The sequence below is a fragment of the Berghia stephanieae genome, chromosome 2, assembly GCF_034508935.2.
Source record: "Berghia stephanieae isolate SIO BIC M18660-M18661 chromosome 2, UCSD_Bste_1.3, whole genome shotgun sequence".
Lineage (NCBI taxonomy): Eukaryota > Metazoa > Mollusca > Gastropoda > Nudibranchia > Aeolidiidae > Berghia > Berghia stephanieae.
Genome location: NC_088361.1, coordinates 93924140 through 93951303, shown reverse-complemented (window position 1 = coordinate 93951303; position 27164 = coordinate 93924140). Strand labels below are relative to the sequence as shown.

The 27164-nt window shown below is 34.2% G+C and overlaps 2 protein-coding genes across 3 annotated transcripts in view; one reads left to right on the top strand and one right to left on the bottom strand.

Annotated features, from left to right (window-relative positions):
* The window catches only part of LOC144965903 (pantothenate kinase 3-like), a 48234-nt gene extending 45282 nt beyond the window's left edge, over nt 1–2952 (top strand). For both annotated transcript variants that reach the window (XM_078901733.1, XM_078901732.1), the window contains exons 7-8: nt 1700–1825; nt 2693–2952. In XM_078901733.1, the coding sequence (XP_078757859.1) occupies nt 1700–1825; nt 2693–2758 (192 nt within the window). In that variant the 3' untranslated portion in view covers nt 2759–2952. The remainder of the gene's footprint in view (nt 1–1699; nt 1826–2692) is intronic.
* A 15086-nt stretch (nt 2953–18038) lies between these two features.
* LOC144965902 (WD repeat-containing protein 74-like) lies at nt 18039–26951 on the bottom strand. The gene has a single exon (XM_078901731.1). It carries the CDS (start codon nt 26819–26821, stop codon nt 25616–25618), a length of 1206 nt encoding a protein of 401 aa, XP_078757857.1. The 5' UTR covers nt 26822–26951; the 3' UTR covers nt 18039–25615.
* Nucleotides 26952–27164: the final 213 nt, after the last annotated feature.

Below are 27164 nucleotides of genomic sequence, written 5' to 3'. Positions count from 1 at the left end.
TTAGTCTGGCAATAAAAATACAGCGGTAATTACTTTAAGAATTAAAAAAAAAAAGAACTAACAAATTAATTTGTTAAAAAACAAAACAAAAAAAAACCCCAAAACAACAACAACAACAAAAAACAAATAAGAAAACAATTTAAATAAATGAGTTTTGAGAAGCACTAAAGAAAACGAGAAAAAAAAGAAAAGTTTAAATGGATAAACAAATATATAAAAACAACACCAATTAATACTAAATTGATATAAAATTAGTAAATTAATAAATTTAATTCAATACTGGAACATTCCCAAAGTCATTACATCAATGGTACCAGCACAAGTAAGGCAATAAATAAGAAAAAGTTCGTTTGCCAAAATCTCTATTTAGTTTTCACTGGTTAATAAGGTGGGCTCATTTGAATTAGCCCAACCTAGTACTAGAGAGGCCAGACAGCAAAAATCGGAGTTAGTTCACCGTCAGGCGACGTAACGATGAGATGACGATGTGGGCGGAGTGGGGGGGGGGTGATAAAAAAGAACGGGAGCGTATCCTGGTTTATGCATTACGGGATGCATGGTGATTCGCAATCTATTAAAAATACACACAAATTGATTTCAGTACGAAGTATAAAGTTTAAGTAGTAACTTTTGAAATTATCTAATTTAAATTAGATTATTTTAGACCTGGTAATACAGCATATAACTTGAAAAAACAGGCTGGTATTTGCCCACCCTGCCCATTATTACCAGCCGTCCCTGATTAGAAATAAGCAAAGATTGTCGCATGCATATAATTGTGTTAGACTAGACTGCCATATCTGGAATTAACTTGATGGATTAAGGTTTTAACTGAGTTTTTATCAATTAGGTGAAGAAGGATTTTGAGCCCAAAACAGTCTGTGTTTATTGTCCTGTTTGTAAGAAGGTGTTCTATTCATTTTTATACATTTCGTTATCAATGACTAGTATCAAAACTGCTTAATGGTAATAAAACTTAGAAGTTACAAAGTGAGTCTGTATTGACTTTGAAAAATATAAATAGTAAAGGTTGCTCTCATATATTGAAACTGTTTTTGCAGGGGTTTTGTTTTTTTAACAGGATTAAAAAGTTTTTAAGATCATGTTATTTTAAAGATTTTAAAAAATTTTTGGGTGGGGGGGGGGGGGTGCTTCCATTATCTCATTCATGCTCTCTGGGTTCAATCCTACATTAGACAAGTGTAAACCCAATGCTAAAAATGGATTTATAAGGCGTAAGCTGTGCTGTGAAGTTTGAAATAAATTGATATGCTCAAGTTGATGGCATTAGTTTCAGTTGAACAGGAAGATAATAGATATTTCATAATTTCAATATCATTGTAACTTTAAATGTGCCACTTAGATCTTTGTTTAGTTTTTTGTTTTGTTTTGTTTTTTTAGGGGAGGGGGGGGGGGGGGGAATATGGCAATCGTCATCGGAAGATATGTTTAAAAAGCATCTTATGACTTTGTTATTTTCCAAATTGAATTGTTGATGCCCCTGTAAAGTGATCTGAGCCCTTCCTCATGATATGGAAGAACGCTCGACAAATAATAATATATTATTATTATTATTATTATTATTATTATTATTATTATTATTATTATTATTATTATTATTATTATTATTATTATTATTATTATTATTATTATTAAAGCAAAATTTATGTACCCTTTTTTTTTATCTTTTGAAAATCAGAAAATTGAAAGGGTTGTGTTCGTCGGAAACTTTCTACGAGTTAACCCAATGTCCATGAAACTGCTGTCCTATGCCATGGATTACTGGTCCAATGGCGGTTTGAAAGCTCTTTTCCTGGAACACGAGGTCAGTGAATTACATCAATGCATTTCTTAATTTATAGTGAATAATACCTTACATCAGCCGTTAGATTCTAAACAATGTAGTAAGATTAGCAATGCAGCAAGAATCATCGCATGCCATTTATTTTTTTTTTCCTTCAATATAATTCCCTTTGTTCATTATCATAGGAGATATTTCCTTTATATTTAACTGGTGAAATTACTGAAATAATCGAGGCATCAACTGTAAAGTGAGCAATAAGGGCTAATTTCCTTGCTCAAGAACATAGTGAGATGCCGACAGCCGGATTTGAAGCCAGGTCCACATTGTGAAGTGCACTGCCTTGCACACTCCGCTGTCTTGCGCCCAGTTCTCTTTTTAAGCTTCATTGTCTTCCAATCAAAGAATGCTTTGTATACAAAGTTCTGATGTTGCAGTTAAAATTTCCTGACACATGTCAGCTAACATCTCATCAACAAATCAAATTTGTATGCATCATCTTATTTCCTTTGTTCTTATGAGTTTTCAAGGAAAAGCTCTAACATGTCTGTTATGTGGAGGGCATTTTTTTAAAGAACCATTTGAACGTCTAGAACAGCCAATAGAATTATTTATGACAGATTGTCTTTCGAACAAAATGTTCGAATATCATCTTAAATCTGCCTTTTTCTGAACTTATGTGTTGACAGGCCTTTGATAAATAACTCTTATATTTTCCTTGTAATCTGGTAGAGTGCTCAACGAATGCAATGTATTGGGGTTTTTTTGGGGGTTTTTTTATATACTATCAATGATTAAATTATGGTATTGTTGATGTTATTTTACATAAATTTTGTCATTGGGCTCAGGAACTATTTCATCCATGCAAATTTTATTTTCTAATAATTTCAGGGATATTTTGGTGCTATGGGCTGCCTACTGGAATACCTCCATCTCCACCATACGTTATATTCATGAGGAGTTCATGATAAGAATGCTGCATTCCAATCACTTCCACTTTAACCACAACAAGAAAATAATGACCACAAAATTCAAATGTTGACGCTGAACTGTGAATATCAACATACTGTTTCTGTAATGGAATGAAATTTTGCTATATTTAACATTATTGTTGTATAAAATAGGTGGAAATATATTTATCCATTAATTTATTACTAATATATTTTAAATTTTTTTGTGTGTGTTTGTGTGTGCAATAAGATCATGTACATATGACTTTCAGATTAGATTATTTTTTAGGACGCTTTTACTAATGTAAAAGTGGTACTTATCACCTTCCAAGACACTCATAAATTTACACTTTTTTAATTCACTGGTTATGCGTTGGACATTGAGTAAATTTCGTTATACTGTCATTTACGGACCATGCTATATATGCCAGTATAACGGATGGTTTTATTGTTTATTCAATATAGTTCACACAACCATATTGGGAAAGGGGGCAGCATCGCAGGGTTTTACTGTATTTTGAATTAGAAAAAAATTAACTTACATTGACTTAAATTTTATGCTTAATTTACTTAAGGATGTGTACTTTGACCTTTGTATGTCTTGATGATAACCCATCGTATGAAAGAGACCTTACGTCAATGAGAAATTCAGGACAGTCCCTAAACTTTTATTTATCAGTCCTGATGGTGACAAAAAGTGAAAAGTGAAGGAAATTTTTGAACAATTGCCTTTAAACCCCATTTTACTGCATTAACCCCCACTTTTAGAGCAATGGATTATGACCTTAATGTGTTACAAGCGCCATAAAACCCTCATAAACAAATAAACCAATGTAACTGCTTTCAGATTAAACGAGATTGAGGTCCATTATTAACACTTTCCCTTTCCCTTGATTTTTCATGTTTAGCATGTGCCATTTTCAGGACAGCTGTCAAAAATTTGAGTTGCCATTGTCAGTCAGACAAAATAGCTCCATTAAAGCTCATCAAAAGATAACTAAAACCAGTTGTAAATAACACTGAGGGGAAGTAGAAACACTATTTAACTCTGTTACTTGATTTTGTTGTAATTTGTCAATTCATTGTTTTGCATGAGGCAATTAATTTTGAAAGCCACAAATCACAGCTTATACTTATTTTCCAGATCTTAGTCGTAAAATACAGTTAGGTGAGAGAAAGTGTTAAAGGGATCATGCTGTCTTGGAAAATCCTGATTAGATGAGATTTATGAAGAAAAAAAACAAACAAAACAAACCTTGTCTGTTTTGGTATTTTAAATCGTCAATATTGCCAAAGAGATCATGAAGCCATGTGATACTGCATTCAGTATAAATATATGAAGAGTACGAGGGAAAAACCACAGATGTCCATTTTTGAAATTTTTGTGACTGCCCCCTTTGAGTGATATCAGGGCATTAACTATAAACTTTCCATTTATAAATAGAAATTACAACCATAACTCTTTAATTGTATTTTTTTAGTTCAATGTTATTGCTGTAGAGGGGGAATTTAGACGTCTAACATCACAAGGGGGCAGTCATGAAAATTTTAAAAACTGGACATCTGTGGTTTTTCCCTCGTACTCTTCATATATTTTCACTTGCACCCAGAATCAATACTAGTTTTTTATTTTGGGGTTTTTTTTTCACATCCTGATTTTCCCCAGGATTTTTTAGGGTTGTATTGGGGTCTGGATAGCTCTGTGGATAGAGCTCTCGCTTCAAAACAAAATTACCAGTATCGATCTTGGGTGCAGTCAAGATTTTATTTACCCTCCCTCCCCCTTCCATCTAGCAGTTACTGGCTAGCTGGTTCAGTTAGATCATCCCATCCCAAGGATAGCAAGTGATTGCTGCTGTCCGTTTAAAGCTGTAGAAGCTTCCTGGGCCTAATGGCTCATAAGTACTATTCTTCATGGTCTTTATAAGAGTCAATTCTGAAAGGGTGTTTATAGAATGTTGTATAAGCACACGTGTTCTGCCATTGTTTTTGAAAACACAGTATCTGCAATGTTAACCAAATAGCACACACTGTGTTATTTTAAAATGATTATGTTTCCATGTGTTACACTTCCCATGATATACTTTATTATGCCGTCAACTGGAGCAACTTTTCCTTAAGGGGAAACTTTGCCTCTGTGAATTTTGAGTCATCACAGCTTTGTTGTAGTTAATTTCTTGGGACTTTTTATCAAAGGAAATAATTGCCACAAATTTAAAGAGACAAAATTTACACCTGAAGATAAAGTTACTTCAGTTGACGGTACAAGTTTTAGAGACTTTGAGCAAGATAGATCCATTTAATAAAAAGAAAGAAGAGGTGATAAGTGAGAATTAAGTTAAGATTTCTTTCTTTTTTAATTTTTTTAAATCAAAAAGTTTTTATCTTTTGGCGGACTGAATTGTAAATATATTTTACCAAACTGTTATTGTCACTTACTTGTCCATTTAGATTTAATGATAATGAATATAGCTTGTATAGTTAACTTATATTTGAATTTGACAGATGTTTTAATATATTCAAGAATGTTTGCACCAATGTAGGTAAATTGACTGTTGCTATGTATATCAGTAAAAGGTTAAATGGTTTTATAACCATTAGTAATGCGCAAAAATAGTTTACCCAGCACTTATCTGTCCAGAATGGCAAATCTGCTCTATTGATCAAATATTTAATTGTTTCTTATTTATGTCCATGTTCAAGGGCAAATGTCTTCATATCTAATATATATATATATATATATATATATATATATATATATATATATATATATATATATATATATATATATATATATATATATATGTATATATATATATATATATATATATATATATATATATATATATATATATGTATATATATATATATATATATATATATATATATATATATATATATATATATATATATTTTTTTTTTTTTTTTTTTTTTTTTTTTTTTCCCCATGTTTTCTGACATTTATCTCCAAACAAATTATGCAGTATATCAGTGGCAGTCAGGATGAAAACACAAACTAGAACCTGCCAAAAGTAGTTATTGAAAATGTCATGCATTGATTGATATGTCCACATGCATGTGTGGTGTAAGTCATTGCCTTGGTTTGCTAGTGGCTTTGTTTACATACTGTCTAGACGGACTGAGTCCTTTTGTACATGAAGGGATGTAGAAAATCATGGGTTAGGGATCACAGTGTGGCATTTGATTATATATGGCTACTCTTGTCATGGGGTTACAGATAGCTTAGTTGGTAGAGCACTCACTTGACACAGGGAATGAGATCAATCAAGGGTAAAGTTGAGGTGTTTTGGGGTTGTTTTTTTTGTAACTTCCCTTTCTACCAAGCAATAATTGGTAGTTGGTCTGTTAGATCTTGCGGAAAATACTTTCAAGCTTTCAATCTGTAAATTAATAATTAGCATATCATAGACCAAATACTGTTCATATTGTTCAAAATGTTATTTTCTTTGATTATTAATGTAGTCAATAGTGAGGCATATACATGAAAGTATTTTTAATTCATTGTTTTGGAAATAAATAAAAGCTGTGTCTCTCCAGAAATATAACAATTTTCACTGAGATCAAATCCCAGACCTCCTGATTATCGGTCAGATGTGCTATCAATGCACCACCAAAAGTTGGGACAACCTTATGCCTATATTCTTCACTAGGGTACACGTTACTGCTGTGAACCCTTTCCTGAACAAACACTGAACACCAGTGGACGAAGCTGAAGACATTAAGAGTAGCTACTTTTTTATGTTTAAAATATCATCTTTTTTATTCTCTTGATATCTGCTGCAATGGTCTTGCTCTAGGAGAGAAGGTCACTTTTGCTGTGTCCTCTATTCTATATTTCCTTTTCCAGATTGCTCTCTGTCTTGAAATGAGATTATATATATATATATATATATGAAATATTTCTTTTAGCATACCTGGGTAGGGTTTTTTGACTTCCCATAGTGGGCAGGAGGTCACTCACTGTATCTTCTATTCCCCCATATCTGTTTTCTGAGTTTGCTTTCTGTATTTGTCTTAGAATGGGATTATTTGATTTTGTCCTGGCTCTGGCCAGAGTCCTTGGCTGAGAGGGAATCAGTCAAATGTATAATATTAGTTTCGGGAGATGATATCTTGTTTTTGTCATGTACTCCTATAGTTATTTTTTGGGGTTATTTTTAGTTTTGAACATAATTTGTAAACATGTGCTTTCAATTGTAAATCCAGAAGTTTTGACTATCCCATTTTCTTCTTTTTTAACTGGCACTGATGTACCCTTTATGTGTTGCTAGCGTCGTAAATTCCTTAAGAACAAAAACAAAGTTTCAAATTGCATTAAAACCACATTTTAGGAAATGGTATTTTGAAAGTGCGTTTGATTTGGGCATCTGACTTTAAACAAGTGTAACAAATTATCTTTCATTGTATTCTTTTTTTTTTAATAATTGAAACATGGCAGCTTCAAAAAGAACCTCTTTTCATTTTAAAAAAAGATAATGTTGCTGTCTGATTAAATTTTTGTTGTTAAATAATATAAAACTGCCATTATTTTTTTATATTTATATATTTTAATTCACATTACTTCTTCAGAGAAGTAAATAAACTCAGATTGATGTCCACAAGTTGATGCCTCATTAAGCATTAAAGATATCAATTATATGTTGGAAGGTCATCTCTGATCTGTCTAATGTAACTTTGCTTACATGTTGGGTTTCCTGACCTCCCATGGTTGACAGAGAGGCCATTTGTTGTGTCTTCTATCCCCCCTATCTCTGTTCTTTCCATACTGCCCTTTGTCCTTGATTTTAAAACATAAAATGTGCATTTGTTTTGGTTTTTTTAATCTATTGAAATTATCAAATGAATGGGTTTGAAAAATTGTAAACTTGTGACCAAAAGCTGTTGTCTTAGTATTCATCAAACACAATTGTAGTGAAGCTGAATTACTATTGTGCATTTATTATTCAGATTGTTTGTAATATTGATAACATGCATTTAATGTATAGTTTCAAAGTATTAGCCAATTATTGATAATCAGGTTGTTATAGAAATATTTAGAACGTTATCGTATCTTCTCATATCAGCCAGTTTTTTAGGCAATGTATATGAGGCTAAAAAAGGAGGAGAAAAAAATTATGCAAAGTTTATCTGAACTCTTTATTTAAAATGAGGTCTTGATATCTTAGTTGTTTGAACTCTTGCTTCACATGCAAGGGAATTGATATCAATTCAGAGTGAAGTCGAGATTCTTTTTCTGACCCCCCACCCCCAATCCACCCAGCAGTGATTGGGTAGCTGGGTCTGGTAGATCAGAAGGTAAGTACTTTGCGATAGACTGGCATCCTATCCAAAGACTAGCTAGCAATTGTTGTCCATTTGACAGTTTATATAAACTGGGATACACTCCAGCTCCATAGCTTTGAAGGACTTCTTCCTAACTGAAGAAATGTGTCAGCAAGCTGAACTCTAACAGCAATACACGTTACCATTCTTTGTACAAGAATCCATTGGATCTTATGATGAATTTTGTGGCCCCTTGCATGAACCTGATTAGCTTCATTTTCATTTTAGAATGAGTTAATATGAAGTATATACAGTACTCGCTGGATTTTAGCACGCTCTGCAAAACGGCATGCTGGAGCGTGGTGAATTTTATCAATATAATAAGTTGTTACCTCTCATGAGCTTTGGATTTTGGCCAGCTCAAATTCGAGCACTCATTTTGTCTTCTCCCAAGAGCGTGCTAGGATCGAGCAAGTGTTGTATTACTCGTGGATATGATTCTCTGTACTAATTTTAATAAGTTTGGATAATTAGTGGAAGCAAAAGTTGTTGCATTTTATCTGAAAACAGTTGATTCTCAAACATTGTTATCCGTGCAAATTTATCTTTTAATGTTTGATTTTCTTATCATGTTCTGTATAATGTGGGTTATCAGGTCCATGCTATGGGGCCACAGATTTGATTGAGTTCAAGCCATATAATATATATATATATTTTTTTCATACTGAAGGGAGACAATGACAAGGGGTACAATTATGTAATTTTATATATTGTTTGTTTGCCTTTTGTTTTATACCACTGTAGGGATCAAGTTGTGGAAAAATACCTGGTAAACGCGCCCGGGGGAGACAAAGAAAAACACTCATAGACCAACTGAAGGGCTTCACCAACCTAACAATCCAAGAGCTGTTTGAAAAAGCAAGAGACAGGGAGGAATGGAGAGAGATAATTCATGCAGTATCCGAAGCCTGGACCAGGCATGGAACCTAGAAGAAGAAGGGATCAAGAGTGATAGTGATAATGCAATTTCATCAATACATTTACATAATATGTGCTCTTTCAGTAATGTCTATATTGTCATTATAGCTGGTTGCTTATCCGACCCTTTGTAAAGAATATAATATTTGTGACCGGTCACCTCCAATCAGTATTATGGCAGGGTGACTACTACTACTACTACTACTACTACTACTACTACTACTACTACTACTACTACTACTACTACTACTACTACTACTATTACTACTACTACTACTACTACTACTACTACCAAGCTGCTAGAAGCTATGGACTGCGAAAAGTAATCTACAAAAATAAATAAAACAGTGTCAAAATAAAATAAAAATAGAACAAAATACCAAAAACGGTACATATCAGACTCAAAACCCGTTCTCAGTTAATAACAAAAACAGTAAAAAAAAAGTTAATGCACCACTTTAAATCTGGATTTAAAAATCTGGGTTCACTTTTATTTACTGGGTTTTTTTTTTTTTTAATTGGCTGAGAAAGTGTTTTGAGCCTGAAACATTCTGTGTTTGGTATTTTGTTCTTTTTATTTATTTAATTTTTTTGAAGCTGTTATATTCATGATTGTACATGAGTATTATGAAAGAGTGAAACATGTGTCTAATAGTGAATTTGATGTTAATATAATCAGGAATACTACAATTTTTTCTGTACTTTTCACACTTGAAGGAATTGTCCTGATCGCCAATGGAATAAACTTCACTCACGTTTGGTATTTTTTATGATAAATTCAAATTCAGTATCCAGCATTTAATTTTTAAATCACACTGATGCAATACTGTTGTCAGGGGATGAGACAGATTTACTCGGAAAATCCCCCATTCCATTAGTCCAACATATCCAAGGTATTTTACATGAGTTTTTCACATTTTTATTTATTTTCAGAGTTTGTGAACTGAATCTGGGTTTTTGACGGAATTTGTGGATTTTTCAGGGATGGGGATTAGGCTGATTTTTTGTAATTTTTAGATATGCAATTTTGTTGGAGAGGAGTGGGGTGGGGTGGGAGGGAGAAAAGAGCAGTTTCAATTATATTTTTCTACCTTTACCACTTAATTTCCTCTCAGTTTGGGTTTAAGAATAACAACTCTATTGCATCACAACAATAACTGAATCGCAATATGTTGAGAACAATGTTTGGGCTGCATACACCTTGCTGATTTCGTAATAAAGTTCGTCCTCATCCGTGGATTTTGAACCTGAAAAGATTTGCTCATTTTTGAACCAATATTTTTGTATTTATTCTTTCGGATGGTGTAGCGAACAAAATCATACTAATACTATCTTTGGACTCAAACTGTTGGATATGAGATCCATACATACATGATAGAGTTCCTCATTCTCATCATACCCTTTCTGTTGTGCCAATATTAAAAATTAGATACTGATTTTTTATCTAAGTAAATCAAGTATGTTTTGAGCTAGTATTTATCATTTATTATTATTATTATTATTATTATTATTATTATTATTATTATTATAGTAATATATTATATATTGATAATTAATATATTATGATATAATATAAGACAGACATATTATAAATTACAAATGCAATATAAATTTTTACAGTTAGGAAAGTAAAGTTTTGAAAAATTGAATCAGTCACACTGAGTTTGGGGAGTCTATCATGAAGATAAGAGAGACAAATAGAAAAGATTAGGCACATGATCAACCAAATTTTGTAATTTGCTTGAGATTGACGTATGTCTTTTCAAATTGTTGGCACTTCTGCAAACACGGGTGTTTTGACCTCCCGTGATGGGTAGGAGGTCACTTGCTGTGTCTTCTATCCCCCTATAATATCTGTTTTCCGAGTTGCCCTCTGCCGTTGTCTTGGAATGAGATTACTTGGTTTTGTCCTGGCCCTAGCCGGTGTCCTTGGCTGATCATCTTTTTGTTATATACTAATGTTTATATTTTTCTTTTGAACATATCTTGTAAACATTTGTGTGTTCCTCTTAGTGGGTTCCCAGGCTGGTGCCTGAAATTGAAATGAGACTTTCAAGTGATCTCAAACTAAGTACATTGATGGTATGCTCTTGGAATCTGCATCTTTTCCTTATTTGAACCGATTCCCTTGCTTTGTCTTACTTTTTCTTTGGTGCTTTAACTGTAATTCTAAAAATATTTTACTTTCCTTTTTACTTGCACCGATATGACCCAAATGTGTTGTAATTGTAAATACAGCAAAACCCTTAAAAACAAACAAAACATCCGACTATCAACTTCTCTTAATTGCGAGATGTGACTAGATTCCGATACTTAAATTACTGCCATTTATATGACCTAAAAATGTTGCAAGAATTGGAAAACTAAAAATGAAGACAAACAAAACCATCAGCATTGTGTTTGAGACTTACCGAGTAAAATTAACTTTAAATTTATATATGTAAATATGTACCCAGACAATATCATAATTTCTAATGTTTATATTTTTTTATTTTTACAAAAGAGTCATCCTCCACCCTTTTTTATTATTTGTAATAAAATTTTATTAAACAATGGTCAGTACACTGGTCAGTTTATTATCAGTCCCTTCTTATAAAATACTGACTACACAATTGATGGGGTTAATACTATACAGTGCCCATGTCTAGTTTGTCCATTTTCTAGAAGTGGCTGATAATAGTGATGATGCCAGTGATCTAGGAAGTTAAATTGAAGGGATTAGTCTCCTATACTATATCTAAGTCCAGTTTGGCCACAGTATAGAAACGACTGACGACAGTGGTGATCTCTGGAAAGTCAAATTTATTGTAAATAAGTTGATCATTCTTCTGTCTCAGTAAGAATTTGTAATTGCTGAGTTACAGGAAAATACTAAAGATCCACGACATTTCGATGCTGTCTTGATATGAAGTTGAAGCCAAACTGGATTTAGGCACTGTATAGAACTTAACCTTTCAATTCATTCCTTTGGGAATTGAGATAACTATACTTGTGAGTTTAGCGAAGTGTGTAGTGTGATTAATCAGACTTGTAGGATTTAAACAGAGATTATTGTTTTTTATAATGTTTTTTTCTGTTTGAGTAAGTGAACTGTTAAATTTAAGTGGATTGTGTGATTATTTGTTGTGTGATTAAGTGGAGTGAACTGTATATGTGACCAATTGTCTCAAAACGGTATAATGTGGGGATGAACCTGATACTTAAATTAGTCTTAAGCTTCAAGAACAAAAGATTGAATCAACCTTCTCCTTACCAACCTCACCGTGACATTTGTTACAATGCAGCCAACATTTTTCTTATACAAATTTGTTTTTATTACAGTAATTAGAAGCTAATGCTGTTTGTTAGGCTTGTTTTGCTGCACAAAAGTTGTGTATCGTAGTATGTACACATTGCTTTTGAGTTTATAGTTTATAAAATTAAGTTATGTGTTCAGTAGGGAGAGAATCAAGGAGAGCGAGTTTTCTCTCTAAAACTTCAAAAACTTCCAATTTCTGACCATTTTAAACTTAAGCTCAATTTTCTTCATCGAGTAAATATTGACATGATACCTTATGGAATATGAGGGATCACATCATAAACGGACCAGTCAGTAAGTGGCAACCCACAAATTGTCATAAAAAATTTTCTCGGAAAGTATGGCATCTTGTGTTATTAATTAAGTGTAAAATGATGATGAAAAGAGTAAAATGATTATGTCGGTATTATAGGATTACAGTTCTGTATGGTATAAATGATACTGATAAAATATTGATCCTTTAGCAGCAAGACTTCCATTATGTGATGTGTCATTGATTATAGCTGTAGACCTAGCTATAACAGTTTTCACCAAAAGACCATTAACTGAGATGTATTCTGAGAGATGATATATTTTTCCGTGCAAATCATCCCTCCTCTTTTGATAATGTTAGTTGTAGATTTTTATTATATTAATGCTTTCTGATCATCGGAATGTGTCTCTTTCGGTGGAGATCTTGTAACTGTTGTTCCGAACAAACAAGTACAAATACCACAAGGATATTTTATTCTTGAATCTATTTCTGATCTCTTTTGAAGCCAAATGTTTTATATTCCTTTTTTACTGGCACTCAAAGGATATAAAAGTGCTGTGAGCCTCGCAAAATATCTTTAAAACAAAACATTAATACCAATGGTTCTGAATCGCATCTAAATCTATGTTGCTGTTCTTTTGGTGAAAACTGTAGGATGTGATTTCTGGTTGGAATAAAATATAACATTGCCTTTAAAGGCTTCGTATAATAATTGTTTACACTATTTGGTCTTATGAGATTGTATTATTTTTGTTCCAGATTAATCACAAAAAAATATACGGATAAGAAGGGCATGACTGATATGTACTTATTTATGAGTCTGATATCCGAAATTATTATTATGATTTCATTGTTGAAATTGAAATGCTGTCAAACCAACACAAAACGTTATCCATTATAATTATAATAGTGTTAAACCTAGGCCATAATTGTGTTGGGATATCAGACCTGTAAATATGTACACATTGGTCCTGAGGATCACAATGGTCAAAATGATTCAAATTGATTCAAATGTAGTGATAAAATTATTATTAATGTAATTTATAACTTTCTTCATCTCTAGTATTCTTCTGTATACCGAGCAATAAAATATGTTGATGAGGAAAATAATTATAATACCTGATGCTGAGTTTATGTTTGTTTTCTTATACTTTTGCTTTTGTAAAGAGACGAGAGAGGGAGGACGTGGGAAGGAAAGTATTGGACTTACAAATAGTGGGAATGAGGAAAAAGGGATGCACAAAGACTAGATGGTGGGATTAGGTAAAGGATGGATATGAAAGAACTGGGCCTGGACCGAGATGCATGGAGATGTGGCATTCATTATGGCAACCCTGCAAACTGCGGGATAATCTGAAAGAAGCTGACTTTTGCTTTGTAAAATTCTTTTCATCTCTTGGTATATTTTAATTTATTACTTTTTCGGGGGGGGGGGGGGGGGGGGGGGGGGGGGGGGTCCTCTCCAGAGCAGCATTGTTTCAGGAAATGTCTGAAGATTGAATAGTTCTTTAATGGTTAGGCTCATTTTTTTATGAAGGATATGTAGCCTATAAATTGTTTCTATATAATGCTCATTTATAATATTTTGTCATTAAATTGTTTTAGTTATAGTGGGATCCGTATATAAAGTCAATATCTGGGTTCCTGACCTCCCGACATTGTGTACTTGGGTATCATGAATTACCCTACTTAACTAGGTCTGAATGACTCAATGAGTACCTGACTATAGGCAGTGACAGATATTGTAAGAAAGGTTGTACGAAAAGGATGCTTCATTGGTGGCTGGTAATGTATGAAATTGAAAATTGGTTCCATGTGGCCTTCTGGGGGAACAATTGAAATGTGAAGCGCATCGAGCATTGTAAATCCATGGAAATGCACTATATAAATGTTCATAGTTATTTTTAATTGTGGCATACAGTTTAATAATTCCCTGTCAGCAAAAGACTCTCGACAGGACTTAGGCTAAACTAAATGATCCCATTATAAAAACAATGACCTAAAGTCAGATGAAAAGGACAATGATATACGTACCTAGGTGAATAGATTTGCGTGGATTTAATTTTAAAGGTTCTGCATCATTTGTGACACTTTAGGGCCATTTCAACCCAGTAAAACGGAATATGATAGTCAAAACCATATAGATTGCTCAAGTAATAATACTACAAAGGAGGATGGTTCAAAATGGGTTGTTTTTTTTCTCAGAAAATCAGTAATAATAATAAAGACTTGTGGGTTAAAAGCTGGACAAGAGGAAATTAGCAAATGAATCTCAACAAAAAAATGGAAATGGACACCAACAACAGGCATTACGAGACATGCTGTGGACTGGAACCCTCAGGGAAAGAGGAAGGTTATGAGATCAAATGGGGCCCCTATAACTCAGTACAGCAATCACTTCATACACAAAGGGACTATGATCGATCCTGGGTGCAGTCGAGATTTTTTTTCTGACCCCCCAGTCCACCCAGCATTGATTGGATAGCTGGGTCTGCGACATCTGGTGGAAAGCACTTTGTGATGACTAGCGTCCCATCCAAAGGGTAGCAGGCAATTGCCTGTTTCTTCATGATAGAAACTGAGATAAACTCCGGCTGCATGGGCCTATTGGCTCTGAAGGACTACACCACTGGGAGGTCAAGGAAAACATTGAGAAAGTATTGTGAGGAAGAGATGAAGTTGACTGGAATGTCCTGGGAAGAGATGACGGAAGAAGACAAAGAACAGAATACGGTGGAAATGTACTGTTGAAGCCGTATGTCTAATAAGGATTGTGAAGGATTAAATGAAAAAAAATAGTTCAAAACAGGATCTGGATAATGAAATATGTATAGGGGGAGGGGGGGGGGGGTAGAAGGCACAGCAACAGTGACTTCCCTGCCCACCATGAGTGGTCAAAAGAATCTTTTCCAAGGACCCAACTTTATACCACCCACAGCGGCACTCAAACCAGGGGCCTACAGGTTAAAAGGCAAGTGTCATTCCTTACGCAAAATTCACATTATCAAAATAGTCCATCAGGGCTAGACTAAACTATAAGGCAAATGGAGCCCGAGTTTATCCTGTTACTGTAACGTTAAACAAACAGGAAACCAGCACGAGGCCCTTTAAATTAGGACATACTTACTTTATAACTACGTACATAGATGACATTTCTATGTGTGGCTGATATGCACTCACCTTCAGGCCCCTGGTTCGGGTCCCACTCTGATGGGTTTTGTTTTTTTAATTTAAAGAGCTTTACAGCACCTGCAACACATTTAGGTCATATCAGTGCCAGTAAAAAGGAAGGAAATGGGATGGTAAAAAGCTCTAGAATTACAATAAAGCACTCAAGAAAAAGTAATACATAGGAGAATTAATAGGGCACAGATGTAGATTCCAAGAGCACACTTAGATCACCTCTAAATGCCTCATCCTGACACAAGCACAGTTCCCCACTAAGAGGAACACACTCAAATGTTTACAAATCATATATATACATGTATATATATATATATATATATATATATATATATATATATATATATATATACATGTATATATATATATGTGTGTGTGTGTGTGTGTGTGTGTGTGTGTGTGTGTGTGTGTGTGTGTGTGTGTGTGTGTGTGTGTAAAACCAAAATACATAATACTAATACTGTGCATAACAATATCATCTCCCAAATTCCAACTATACATTTTACTGTTTCCCTCCCAGTCAGGGTATCCGGTCATGGCCAGGACAAAACCAAGTAATCTCATTCCAAGACAGACAGAAAGCATGTTGGAAAACATATTCATATATGGGATAGAAGACAAATTAAGTGCCTCCCTGCCCATTGTAGGAGGTCCGGAATTCCACCCAGGAGTCCCTTTTGAACAACGAATAGTCGAGTCCTTGGAAAGGGCCCTTTACTCCCATTATCTTAAATACTCTTGTGTAAAATGAGGAGGCCTACCTAGCCTTTAACAGCACTCTGTGTCGAAAAAAAAATGGTAATATCCTATTACAGGCATGTCTCGTCCTATGTATTAAGTGTTGCTCATGGCTAGGAACACTTTGTAATGCTGGTTGAGCACTTTTAGTGGATATTGCACAAGTATAAATGCTTAAGTTTATATATCAGAGACCAGGGGTCAGAAAAAAATCTGGAACCAAATGGTCCTTTTGGGTGGTTAAAATATGCATGTTCTTACCTTTTAATAATTCCCATAAGTAAACACACACTACGGAGAGATGATTTATTTAAATTGTTAACAAATATCTCTCACAAAAATTTTAATCTATTTGTCTCCTTCTCAGGAAACAAAATGCACCCCCTTCTGAAACGAGTACACAAAGGCATATAGGTTACTATTACTATGGACAATAAGAGTTAGAGTGAGAGACTGAAGGTCATAGGAGAGTCAGCAAAGAATGAAAGAATCCTCCGTAACTAATTGCCATATTTTCCATCACACACCCTGTATGTCTTAAGGCATTTCACAGCGGTTGCAACACTATTTGGTCATTGAGCACCAGTAAAAAGGAAGATAGAGGAAAAGTTGTAGAGACCTGAAGTTAAAAGCACCTAAAAAAAGTAAGAAAAAGGGACTGGTTCAAATAGGGAACAACAGATTCCACGACCAATCTACTATTTTGACATAACCTAAAGGTCCCATCTAGTTCTAGGCATACACAAAGGATCCCACTATGTTTTGTTTGTTTTTGTTTTTAAGGGTTTCACGACGGTTGCAACACATTTAGGTCATATCAGCGCCAGTAAAAAAGGAGAATGTGGGATAGTAAAAAGTTCTAGAATTAAAATTAAAGCACCCAAGAAAAGGTGAGACAAAGGGGAATGGTACAAATAGGGAATTGGTGTAGATTCCAAGAGCATACCATCAATATACTTAGTTTGAGATCACCTAAAAGTCTCATCCAGAAACGAGCACAGGTCCCTACTAAGAGGATTACACTCAAATGCATACATTATAAATTTAAAACAACAAATATAACAATAATACATAACAGAGAGATGATTTACAAGGAAAAAAATATCATCTACCAAAACAATAACTACCTATATATTTGACTGTTTCCCTCTCAGACAGGTATCCGGCCAGGGCCAAGACAAAACCAAGTAATCTCATTCCAAGACAAAGATAGAAAGCAAGTTGGAAAACAGATATAGGGGGATAGAAGATACAGTAAGTACCTCCCTGCCCACTATGGGAGGTCAGGAATCCCACCCAGGATCCCACTATGAAAGATAAACCAAAATTAAAACGTTTAAAAAGTACAATATATTCAAAACCAATGACAAAAATAAGATATAAAAGAGAGATGATTTACATGCGTGAAAAATATATACCTCAAGGAAAGGGATGGCAGATAGAATATACAGTGACCTCTCTGCCTACCATGGGAGGTCAGAAGACCCCATCCAGACACTGCAGTCAAGAGGATGACAGTACCGTAGCCCAAACTACCAACAAAACGCAATCATCTTCACTTTCTAAGGCAACATTTTTATTCAGGTTACATTCATAATAATAATAACATTTTAAAATATGCAGCACATAAATTTCTTTCCAGGGATAATAATAAGATAAAAATATTGGATGATGGCAGATATACAGCATGTAATAGAAAACACATTTGCATCAACTTAACAATTAAATGCTGTTGAAAACTTGATTTAAGTTCTGAGGAGAAATGTTTCATATGTCGGTATGTATATAGACGCAAAACAAAAACAAAAAAATAGATTGTTTTTAGAGGCTTTGCAGCACTTGTCGCACTTTTATCTATGTCATTTCAGCATAGGTGAAAAGGAATAAGGTGAAATAATAAAATTTTCTATACTTAAAATAATAAACACCCAAAAAAATAGAGAGACAAAGGGGACTGGTCCAAATAGGGAACAGAAGTAGATTCCAAGATCAATATTTCTTCAACGTGCTTAGTTTGAGATTATCTAAAAGTTTCATCCAGACACAAGTACAGGATCCAACTAAGAGAAATGCGTTCATATAATTAAAAAATATTATAGTCAAAAGGGGAAAAATAAACATTGAAATTGGTGAGTATTTCACTTAAACTCATAGCACAATATATCATCTAAGACCAATTATCAAATAAACAGTCTAATTCAAGTGATGCGATAATAATAATGACGATGATGATACCCAACCTAATAATAATAATAAATGACATTTGTATAGCTTATACTTATACTATAGTGCCTTTCCCTAACTTCATTAGGCTCGAAGCATTTTACATTCTTAAGATGAATACAGAAGTACAATGAAAAATTAATCACAGAAGTAATTTCAATTACCTACATAGCAATAGACGTTACATTTTACACATATGATAGGAAAAACTTCATTTTCATTATAGAAATCATGTGACAAAAAGTGAGTTTTCAAACTAGATTTAAAAACTGACAAAGAGTCAGCACTTCGAATTCCAAAAATGGGATACCGAAAATTCTAACGATTGTTCACCAGTTTTGTGGGGTGTTTTAGGTTAAGATAATATTATTTTATTGCCATTAAATCTTAGATTTCTACACTGAAAATGTTTTATAAATATGCAGGGACAAGACTATTTAGTGTTTGTATTATAGACAATGGAACATATTTTATAGATGATGCGTTTCACAACAGGTAACCAGCGCAACTCTATGGAGGTCAGAAGCACATTTTTTTTTTATTATTTGTCTTTTTTCAAAACTAATCAGGCAGCTTTGTTTTGTACAACTTGAACTTGAAGGTTTTAAATATTTTCTTTGGAGATGTTAATTAAAAGGGAATTGCAATAAACTAATTTGGATAACACTAAGGCATTTATCAAAAGTTCAGCTATGTTCAAAAGAACCAAAGTGTTTAATTTTACTTACTCTTCGTATTTCAATATGCCTGCACTTGATAAGGTGTTTAACTTGAACTGACACTGAGAGGTTACAGTCGAAATAGGCACCAAGATTTTTTTACTTTGGGCAGATTCAACAACAGTAGTTTCGAAATTAATTGTTGGAGCGTTAATTAATTTAAGCATGTAAGACCTAGCATTAATTAAAATCTGTTTTATCATCATTCAACGTTAATTTGTCATGATTCATTCAATTCAATAAAGCAACATACAATCCTATTTATCAATTTAGTAGCATGAACAGAATCATAAATTTGACAATCATCTGCATAAAAATTAGAGGAGAGTCCAAATGCACTTAACAGGACTGAGCCCTGGTGTACCCCAAAATTAAGTATATATGACTGTGTGATTTGACACCATCCACCATGACAGACTGTCTACGACCAACAAGGTATGAGTCTAGGCAGGTCCATTAATCCCAAAAATTTTCTCAAGACGGTCAAATAAAATGCAGTGGTCAATGGTGTCAAATGCTGCAGACAAATCTAGAAAGCATAAAACAATTTCATTAGAGTCAACATTCTTTACCAAATTATTGTGGGCCTTTAAGAATGCAGTTTTCATGCTACCCGCTCTATAAGCCAAATACAGTGGACTCCGGATAAGACGATGCCCAGGGGAACCGAGAAAAAAATCGACTTATCCGAAAATCAACTTAACCGGAGTGTAACCAAATGAGCAAAAACGCATGTGAACAAAGCAAACCAATCTAGAATAAGTATGGCCCTTCATATCGCGCGGTCTCTGTAGTGGTCATCATAGGCTCCGACCCCCAATAGCCCCATAGAGGAATCAGAATACATAAAAATCGGAATTTGAGATTTTAAAAAAGCAGAATCAACTTACTATTATTGACTATGACATGCTTTGCAACAGAAAATGTAATAGACAATCCAAAAGTACTCAAATGATTAAAAATATAAAATGTGTAAAAATGTACAGATTGTGTAAAGACTAAGAATGGGGTCAAATAATAATAGAGAACACACAGGTCCTGGCCGTCTGAGAGCAGAGCATTGAATGGATGGATTTAACCATGACCTTGTCAGGACCCCCCCCCCCCCCACACACACACACACACATACACCTAATCAAACAAACGCGCGTGCCGGTACACACACACCCACACACACACACACACGTACACGGGGCTAAAATTAAATAGGGAAAGAAGCTGACCGTACTCAATATTATTACCGATTGAAGCCAACATATAATATTACCAAGGTCATTGACCTCACGAATTGGAGTCACAATAATAATATTACTTCGGTCAACCCCCCTCCCAAACATATAATATTATCCGACATCAGCAGCACACACTTTGAAGGGACTAATCAGACACACAAAATGTGTGTTGATTGACCATAGGAGGTGCTGACGAAACAAGCCATAGCTCACTTTTTTTCACTAGAGATTTTTTTTTTAATTTTCCTCGATTGGGAAGGTGAAAAGCGAAATTTTTGCCTTGAACGTGGAATGTATACCAATTAAGTGAAATTATTCCGCGAAAAGCGGAAGGGTAGGAGCCTCTAGGTCAAGGTCAAGGTCATGTTTCTTGTAAATCGTCGAGACAGAAATAGCTGGTATGCCAATTTCCTATGCGATGATTTTCTGTCGCATGCCAGACTTTCCAAATGCATCGAATCTTCCTTTTCCGCGATAGGTTTGCCATTGTAGTTGTAGACTTGACTTGAATTCTTGATAAAATTGATACTAATTAAGAGGTTTTGTTTGTTTGTTTGTTGTTTTAGGTCTCTTCCAACACAATTGAGGTTATATGAGAGACCGCTGAAACAAAAAAACAAGCAATCTAACAAAAATAGTACAAATGTAAATCAAAATCATAACCTAAAGATATCATAAGCCAAATTATAAATAACCAAGAACAAACAGGCAGAAGATTTACAGAAAAAAAAATATCCCCTGTCAAAAATACAATCACAAACCAAAGAAGCAGGATAGGCTAGTAAAGAGAAGAAGAAACGACATCACTATCGGATCGTACACCCATGCGAACATCATAGGTATATGATTCAAGGGTGATGCTCCCATCCAACCACCCGCCTAAGAGGGCCATTACATAGGATGGCCTGGGATTAGAACCAAAAAAAAAAAAAATCTTGAACTCGAAGTTGCGACAATGTAAAATTTGAGATGGAGAAATTAAAGTTGTTCAATACTGCTTATGTACATTGATCACGGACGTCAGGAAAAGCACCTACATCACATCGATATGCGCCAATCGTTCGCGGATATTCTTAACCACTGAAAATTCTTACTGGTAGCTTTTTTAACCAATGAAAATACTTGTTTATTTGTGATTTTATTGTAGTCATGAGTGATAAGAACATCGACTTAAGCGACATCGACTTATGTGGAGTTCATTTTTTTTTTTACTTATGTTATATAGGAAGAAGGGGGAGGGACCAAGAAAAAAAATCGACTTGGGTAAAAATCGACTTAGGCAACGTCGACGTATCCAGAGTGCACTGTAAAAAGGCTGTCAAAGATCCTTGACATTAAGATAATTCAGTAACTGATGAAGGACAACCTTTTCAAGCAAAATTAAAGAGAAAGGACAGGTTAAAGACAGGTCAATAATTATTTAATTCATTCTGGTCTAATGATGGCTTGATATAATAATAATAATAATAATAATAATAATAATAATAATAATAATAATAATAATAATAATAATAATAATAATAATAATAATAATAATAATAATAATAATGATAATAATAGTAATAACAATAATGTAATAGAATGATGCCATTATTACGACTCTATTACTATAGGCTAGCATCAGTGTGTGACTATGTGTGTGTCAGCAATAACCCAGCCTCAAACTAATGTGTGTCCAACACGCGAGCCGTAATGGTATGTGCATGAATGTGTGTGTTCCAACCATAAAGGTAGCTGATAACCAAGGTAGAGTACTGCCTGTTGAAAATATTATTGCTCTCTTTAGTAGAATGTACTCTGTGTTGGTTGATACATTTTTAGATGTCCGTGTTGCTATGATTATGCATCATGCATGTTTCATATTTTTATGTTTTGCTTTAGTCAATAAACTCCTCAAATTGAATATATAAAGCCTTCTGATGTTAATACTTTCACCAACACTTTCTTTACGTGAGTGTCAAGGACTCGGATCTGACGAAGGACTGAACCACTGGACTGTGTGTGCTCATCACATGAAATCACATTATCTTCATTTTCTTAACACTGTACTACTACTACAACAGCTGAGAGACATAGCCGCAACTGGCCACATGAAATCATAGTCTCTTGGCTGCCTTTACATGAAATCAGCGATCCTACTATTTCCTATCACCTCTTGTGCAGTATTCAACACTCTGATACCGTTACAATAATAATAATAATAATAATAAAAATAATAATAATAATAATAATAATAATAATAATAATAATAATAATAATAATAATAATAATAATAATAATAATAATAATAATAATAATATATAACTATTATTATTATTATTATCATTATTATTATTATCATAACAAGAAGACGAAGATGATGAAGAAGAAGATGCAGCTATGCGATTTTGTGGTGTGACACTCACTTTTGGATCTGAAGGTCCTGTGTTCGAGCCTCTCTCAGCATACAATTGAGTCCTTAGAAAAGGCTCTTTATTCACATTCTTTCACTGTATTCAGGTGTATAATGAGTACCTGGGATTTAACAGCGTTGTCTCAGTCAAAAAATTTTTTTTTTAATTAATATCGCCTTACAAGCATATGTCTCGTTCTTCAGGTTATGTCTTGTTGGTCAGGGACTCTTTGTTAAGCACTTTGAGCATGATCCGTGGATATTGCGCTATATGAAACCTCAAGCCCAAGAACAACAAAAACAAAACAATATGAAGAAGAGAAGAAAGAACAAAAAGAATATCTTTATATTACCAGCATGACATGATAAATTTAAGAAAATGCATCATTGATGTGGTTGACACTAATTAAAGAATGTAACCCAAATGAAATTAGAATACAAATACAAAGAGTCAGCATTCTTATTTACTGGTACATATTGAACCAAAGATGAGTCATCAGCCTTTTTGACATTTGCATTGTCATTTTAGGAACTTTTAACCCAATTTTTTTGTGGCCTCATGGGCGCAATGCCGTTTTCAGAAGTTTCAAGTTAAAGCTTAAATTCACTTTTTCTCAGATGAAAAACTTGTTATATATATCAAGTATCCTAAATTAGACCTACATGTGAGTCCTGACCAAATTGTGTGAACATTTTCACACATATCGCATTACCGGATCTTTTATTTTGTAACTCAGTACTTAGTCATATACATTTTCTTTTGGATTGTCCTACAGAATATGTTTATTTTAAAATGTTAAAAAGTACCAAAAATTTATAGGGAGAATGGACAGCATGGAGGTAGAGTGGTAGTTTGATATTTTTTCAAAAATAAAAATTTATAATTATTTTTTTACATAGACAGATAGGCCTTTAAAAACCATTTAATAAGATACTTTACTTTTGGATCTAGGATAAAGGGTTCCAAAGTTATGATGATTTTACTCTAAATTTACTCTTACAAAAAGCTCAAAATTGATTGAGAATTCCCCCACTGGACAGCCTCTCAATAAGGTGACTACTGATGAAAACGGGATTTTAGCATAGAAAAAAAGAGGGTTGGTCACTTGTGGTCAACATTAAACATACTGCACTGTCTTCAATCTTTATGAAATTTGATATAGACATAGACAAATGAATTATCTAGATGCCTTCACTTTTATTTTTTTGCTATCTAAATTTTGAAAAAGATTTCAAAAGTTTTAAAATGATGTTATTTTTATCAGATTATAATTTTGGATACAATATGTCAACATTGATTTCTATCACATCAAAGAAATCTTGATCTCTGCCCTTTAAAATGATACCAGAGCCGTCCATATACTGTGAAAAATAATGCAACAGTGATTATGTGAAATTGTGTTATTCAAATTTTAACCCAAAGTTGCGCTTCATTTGTCCAATGGCTAATCGGCACCTGTCTACCTACAGACTGGAATCAGTTTCAGTTAGGGCTAGGGTTGAGTGAGTTCCTTGTGAAGCTTGGAGAGAGGACGAGTCTCTGTCTCAGCAGTGAAAACAGCTGCAACAACTGAGTTGTTTTTTTTTTCTGTTTTTTTTTCTCTTGTACTTGTGTTACTCACTTTCACTTTGAGAATGCCTCTTTATGACATGAATGATTTTCCTTTGCCACCGTAATCGGACCCCCCACAGTAGTTTTTAACCTGGAATAATTGATCTTATCTCTAAAGAGCAATAACCATCCCAATCATTAGACTTTAATCCACTGGCAACAAAAAACAAAAAAAAAAAACAAACAAAAAAAAAAATGCAGCACCCGGCTGTGCTGGCTTTCTCACGTACTCCGAGAGAAAATCATCGGTGCAGTCTTTCTCTTCCAGATCCCATTTGAATAGATTTCGAACACCATTCTCAACTGACTTCAGATCCGACGAACGGTCAAAGAATTGTTCAGGCATGATAAAAAAATAATGTAAAATATACAACGACAAATCCAGAAAGTTGATTGATAGAGCGAATAAAATTGAAATGTAGCAACGTTCAATTGAAAAACAAAAGTTACTTGAATGGAATACTGAAAGTATGAAAACGAAAGTTAACGAACTGCGCAAGCTCGATTATATCGACACACTTCTCGTTTTTCAGACAGTGAAGAGTTGCGGTCAAATCGGAGACTAGCGAAGTTTCCCGATAATTGCCGAACGAGTGCTTGAGAGTGCCGACAATATTGTCGGTAATCCGACGCCCATTCGTCGGCACTTGACTGCTCGCCGCCGGTCGAGTTGGGGATCGCAGACACTCCGGCAATTGACGTCACTCGCAATCAGATTACTTTAGCAATAAAAAAATAAGTGATCCGGGAGATCGCAACGACCGTGATTGTCGGAAAACCGACAATTGTCGGCACACATGCAGGTCTACTAAATATATACACAAAATAGAACTTAAAATCAACCATTTTTATGTCTTTCACATATATTGTAAAGTCCAATCATTATGATTGTTTACTGGTGATCAAATGATTTAATAAGAATTATTCAGCAAATGACAAAATGTTAATGCATCTTAGTTCACTTTCCTTTTCTTGGACTGAACAACTGACATATTATTCCAAACATCATCATCTTCACCGTCAGACAAATCATGGGTCATTTTCACTGCTTGCTTCACTTTTTCAATTTTGTCTGTCGGAAATTTTTCACCTACTAAATTTCCATAATCCTCTTTCTCCCAGTGAGTAGAAAACAGAATGCAATTCAAAGAACTGTTCACATAAAATGAATGAAGCACGCTTGATTTTATATCTGGGTCATAGCAACGAACATACCGATCAGCTGAACAGGCAGCAAAAACGGGATAAGATGAATGAAATTTGATGTCTGTTACTCCTCCCTTATTTCCTTTGAAAGCTTTTATGACAGCCTTTTTTCGTAAGTCTATTGAAACCAAGGTACCAACAGTATTTCCAACAAAAACTTGATAATCTGAATTTGTCCTTATATCTAATGCAGTAATGGGATATTTCTCCAGTTCCTGACACTGAATATCGATAACAGGCCTTCTTTGAAATGATGGATCATACATTCTAACTTTCCCAATCCCTGTTCCAGTGACAATCTTATTACTGTTGGTGTAAAACTTTGCCTTGGTTACCCATACAGGAACTCGTAAACTCAACCAATCATGCTTTACATTCTTAGCAGAAAACAAAGGGTTATTTGATAGCTGATTCATATCCCATATTCTTAAAGGGTTTTCATTGCCCCCTGTAGCAATCATATGCGAATATGTTCCACATTTATTGTGAGTCATGCACAGCAAATCCTTCTTTTCATGACTGATATCATCCAATGTTTCTCGCTGGTCCACTTTGGAAGTTGTAACTAAAGAATCTTCAGAATCCGATTCAATTTTATGAATATACAATGACCCATTGCCAAAAGCTGTTACTAAATTATTGTCATGGAAACACAAATCCCGCAAATTATCATCTTCAGCCTGGTCCATTAGAACAAACTTACTCAATCCTGTTGTTGTATCGTGATGGATAACATCACCACCTTTGCAGCCAGCATAAATCACTGTCTCCTCATCATTTCCCCATGACATGCAACCTATTCCCATTTTTTTGTTAAGTCTTTCTACAGTGTTCAAATTACCAAAACCTTTCGTAGCGAAAGTTACTCCCTTCAGATATCCAATGTCAGAACCGGCGTAAACGTTATATCTGGGTTTGGTTGCTGCTTCACCACGACTCGACTCAGCGGCCATTTTGTATATTGTTTAAATGAATGAAATGTCCAAATCCAGAAGAAAAAATGAAGTTTGTCTAGATACATAAAGTTCCAACAGAAAATGTTGGAGTTGAAGGCATGTTAGAAGGCAAAAACGAAAGTAGAACAAGAAAATAGAAATCTTTGGGGGTTTTTTCAATAAGAAGAGCTCCATTTTACTGTCTAAAGTCCCGAATAGTTGATAAAAGTTGGCGTTCATTTTTCCCATTTCATCCCTGGAATTTTTTTTTTTCTGGATAAGAAAGCAAGCACTTAATCATCTATGCTGGCATTAAGTCGAGAATTTTTCTCCTCCCTCATCTTCTAGATATTCAAATTTA

Excerpts from the sequence above, each read along its gene's own strand:
- LOC144965902 (XM_078901731.1), bottom strand. The coding sequence starts at position 26,821 with ATGGCCGCTGAGTCGAGTCGTGGTGAAGCAGCAACCAAACCCAGATAT.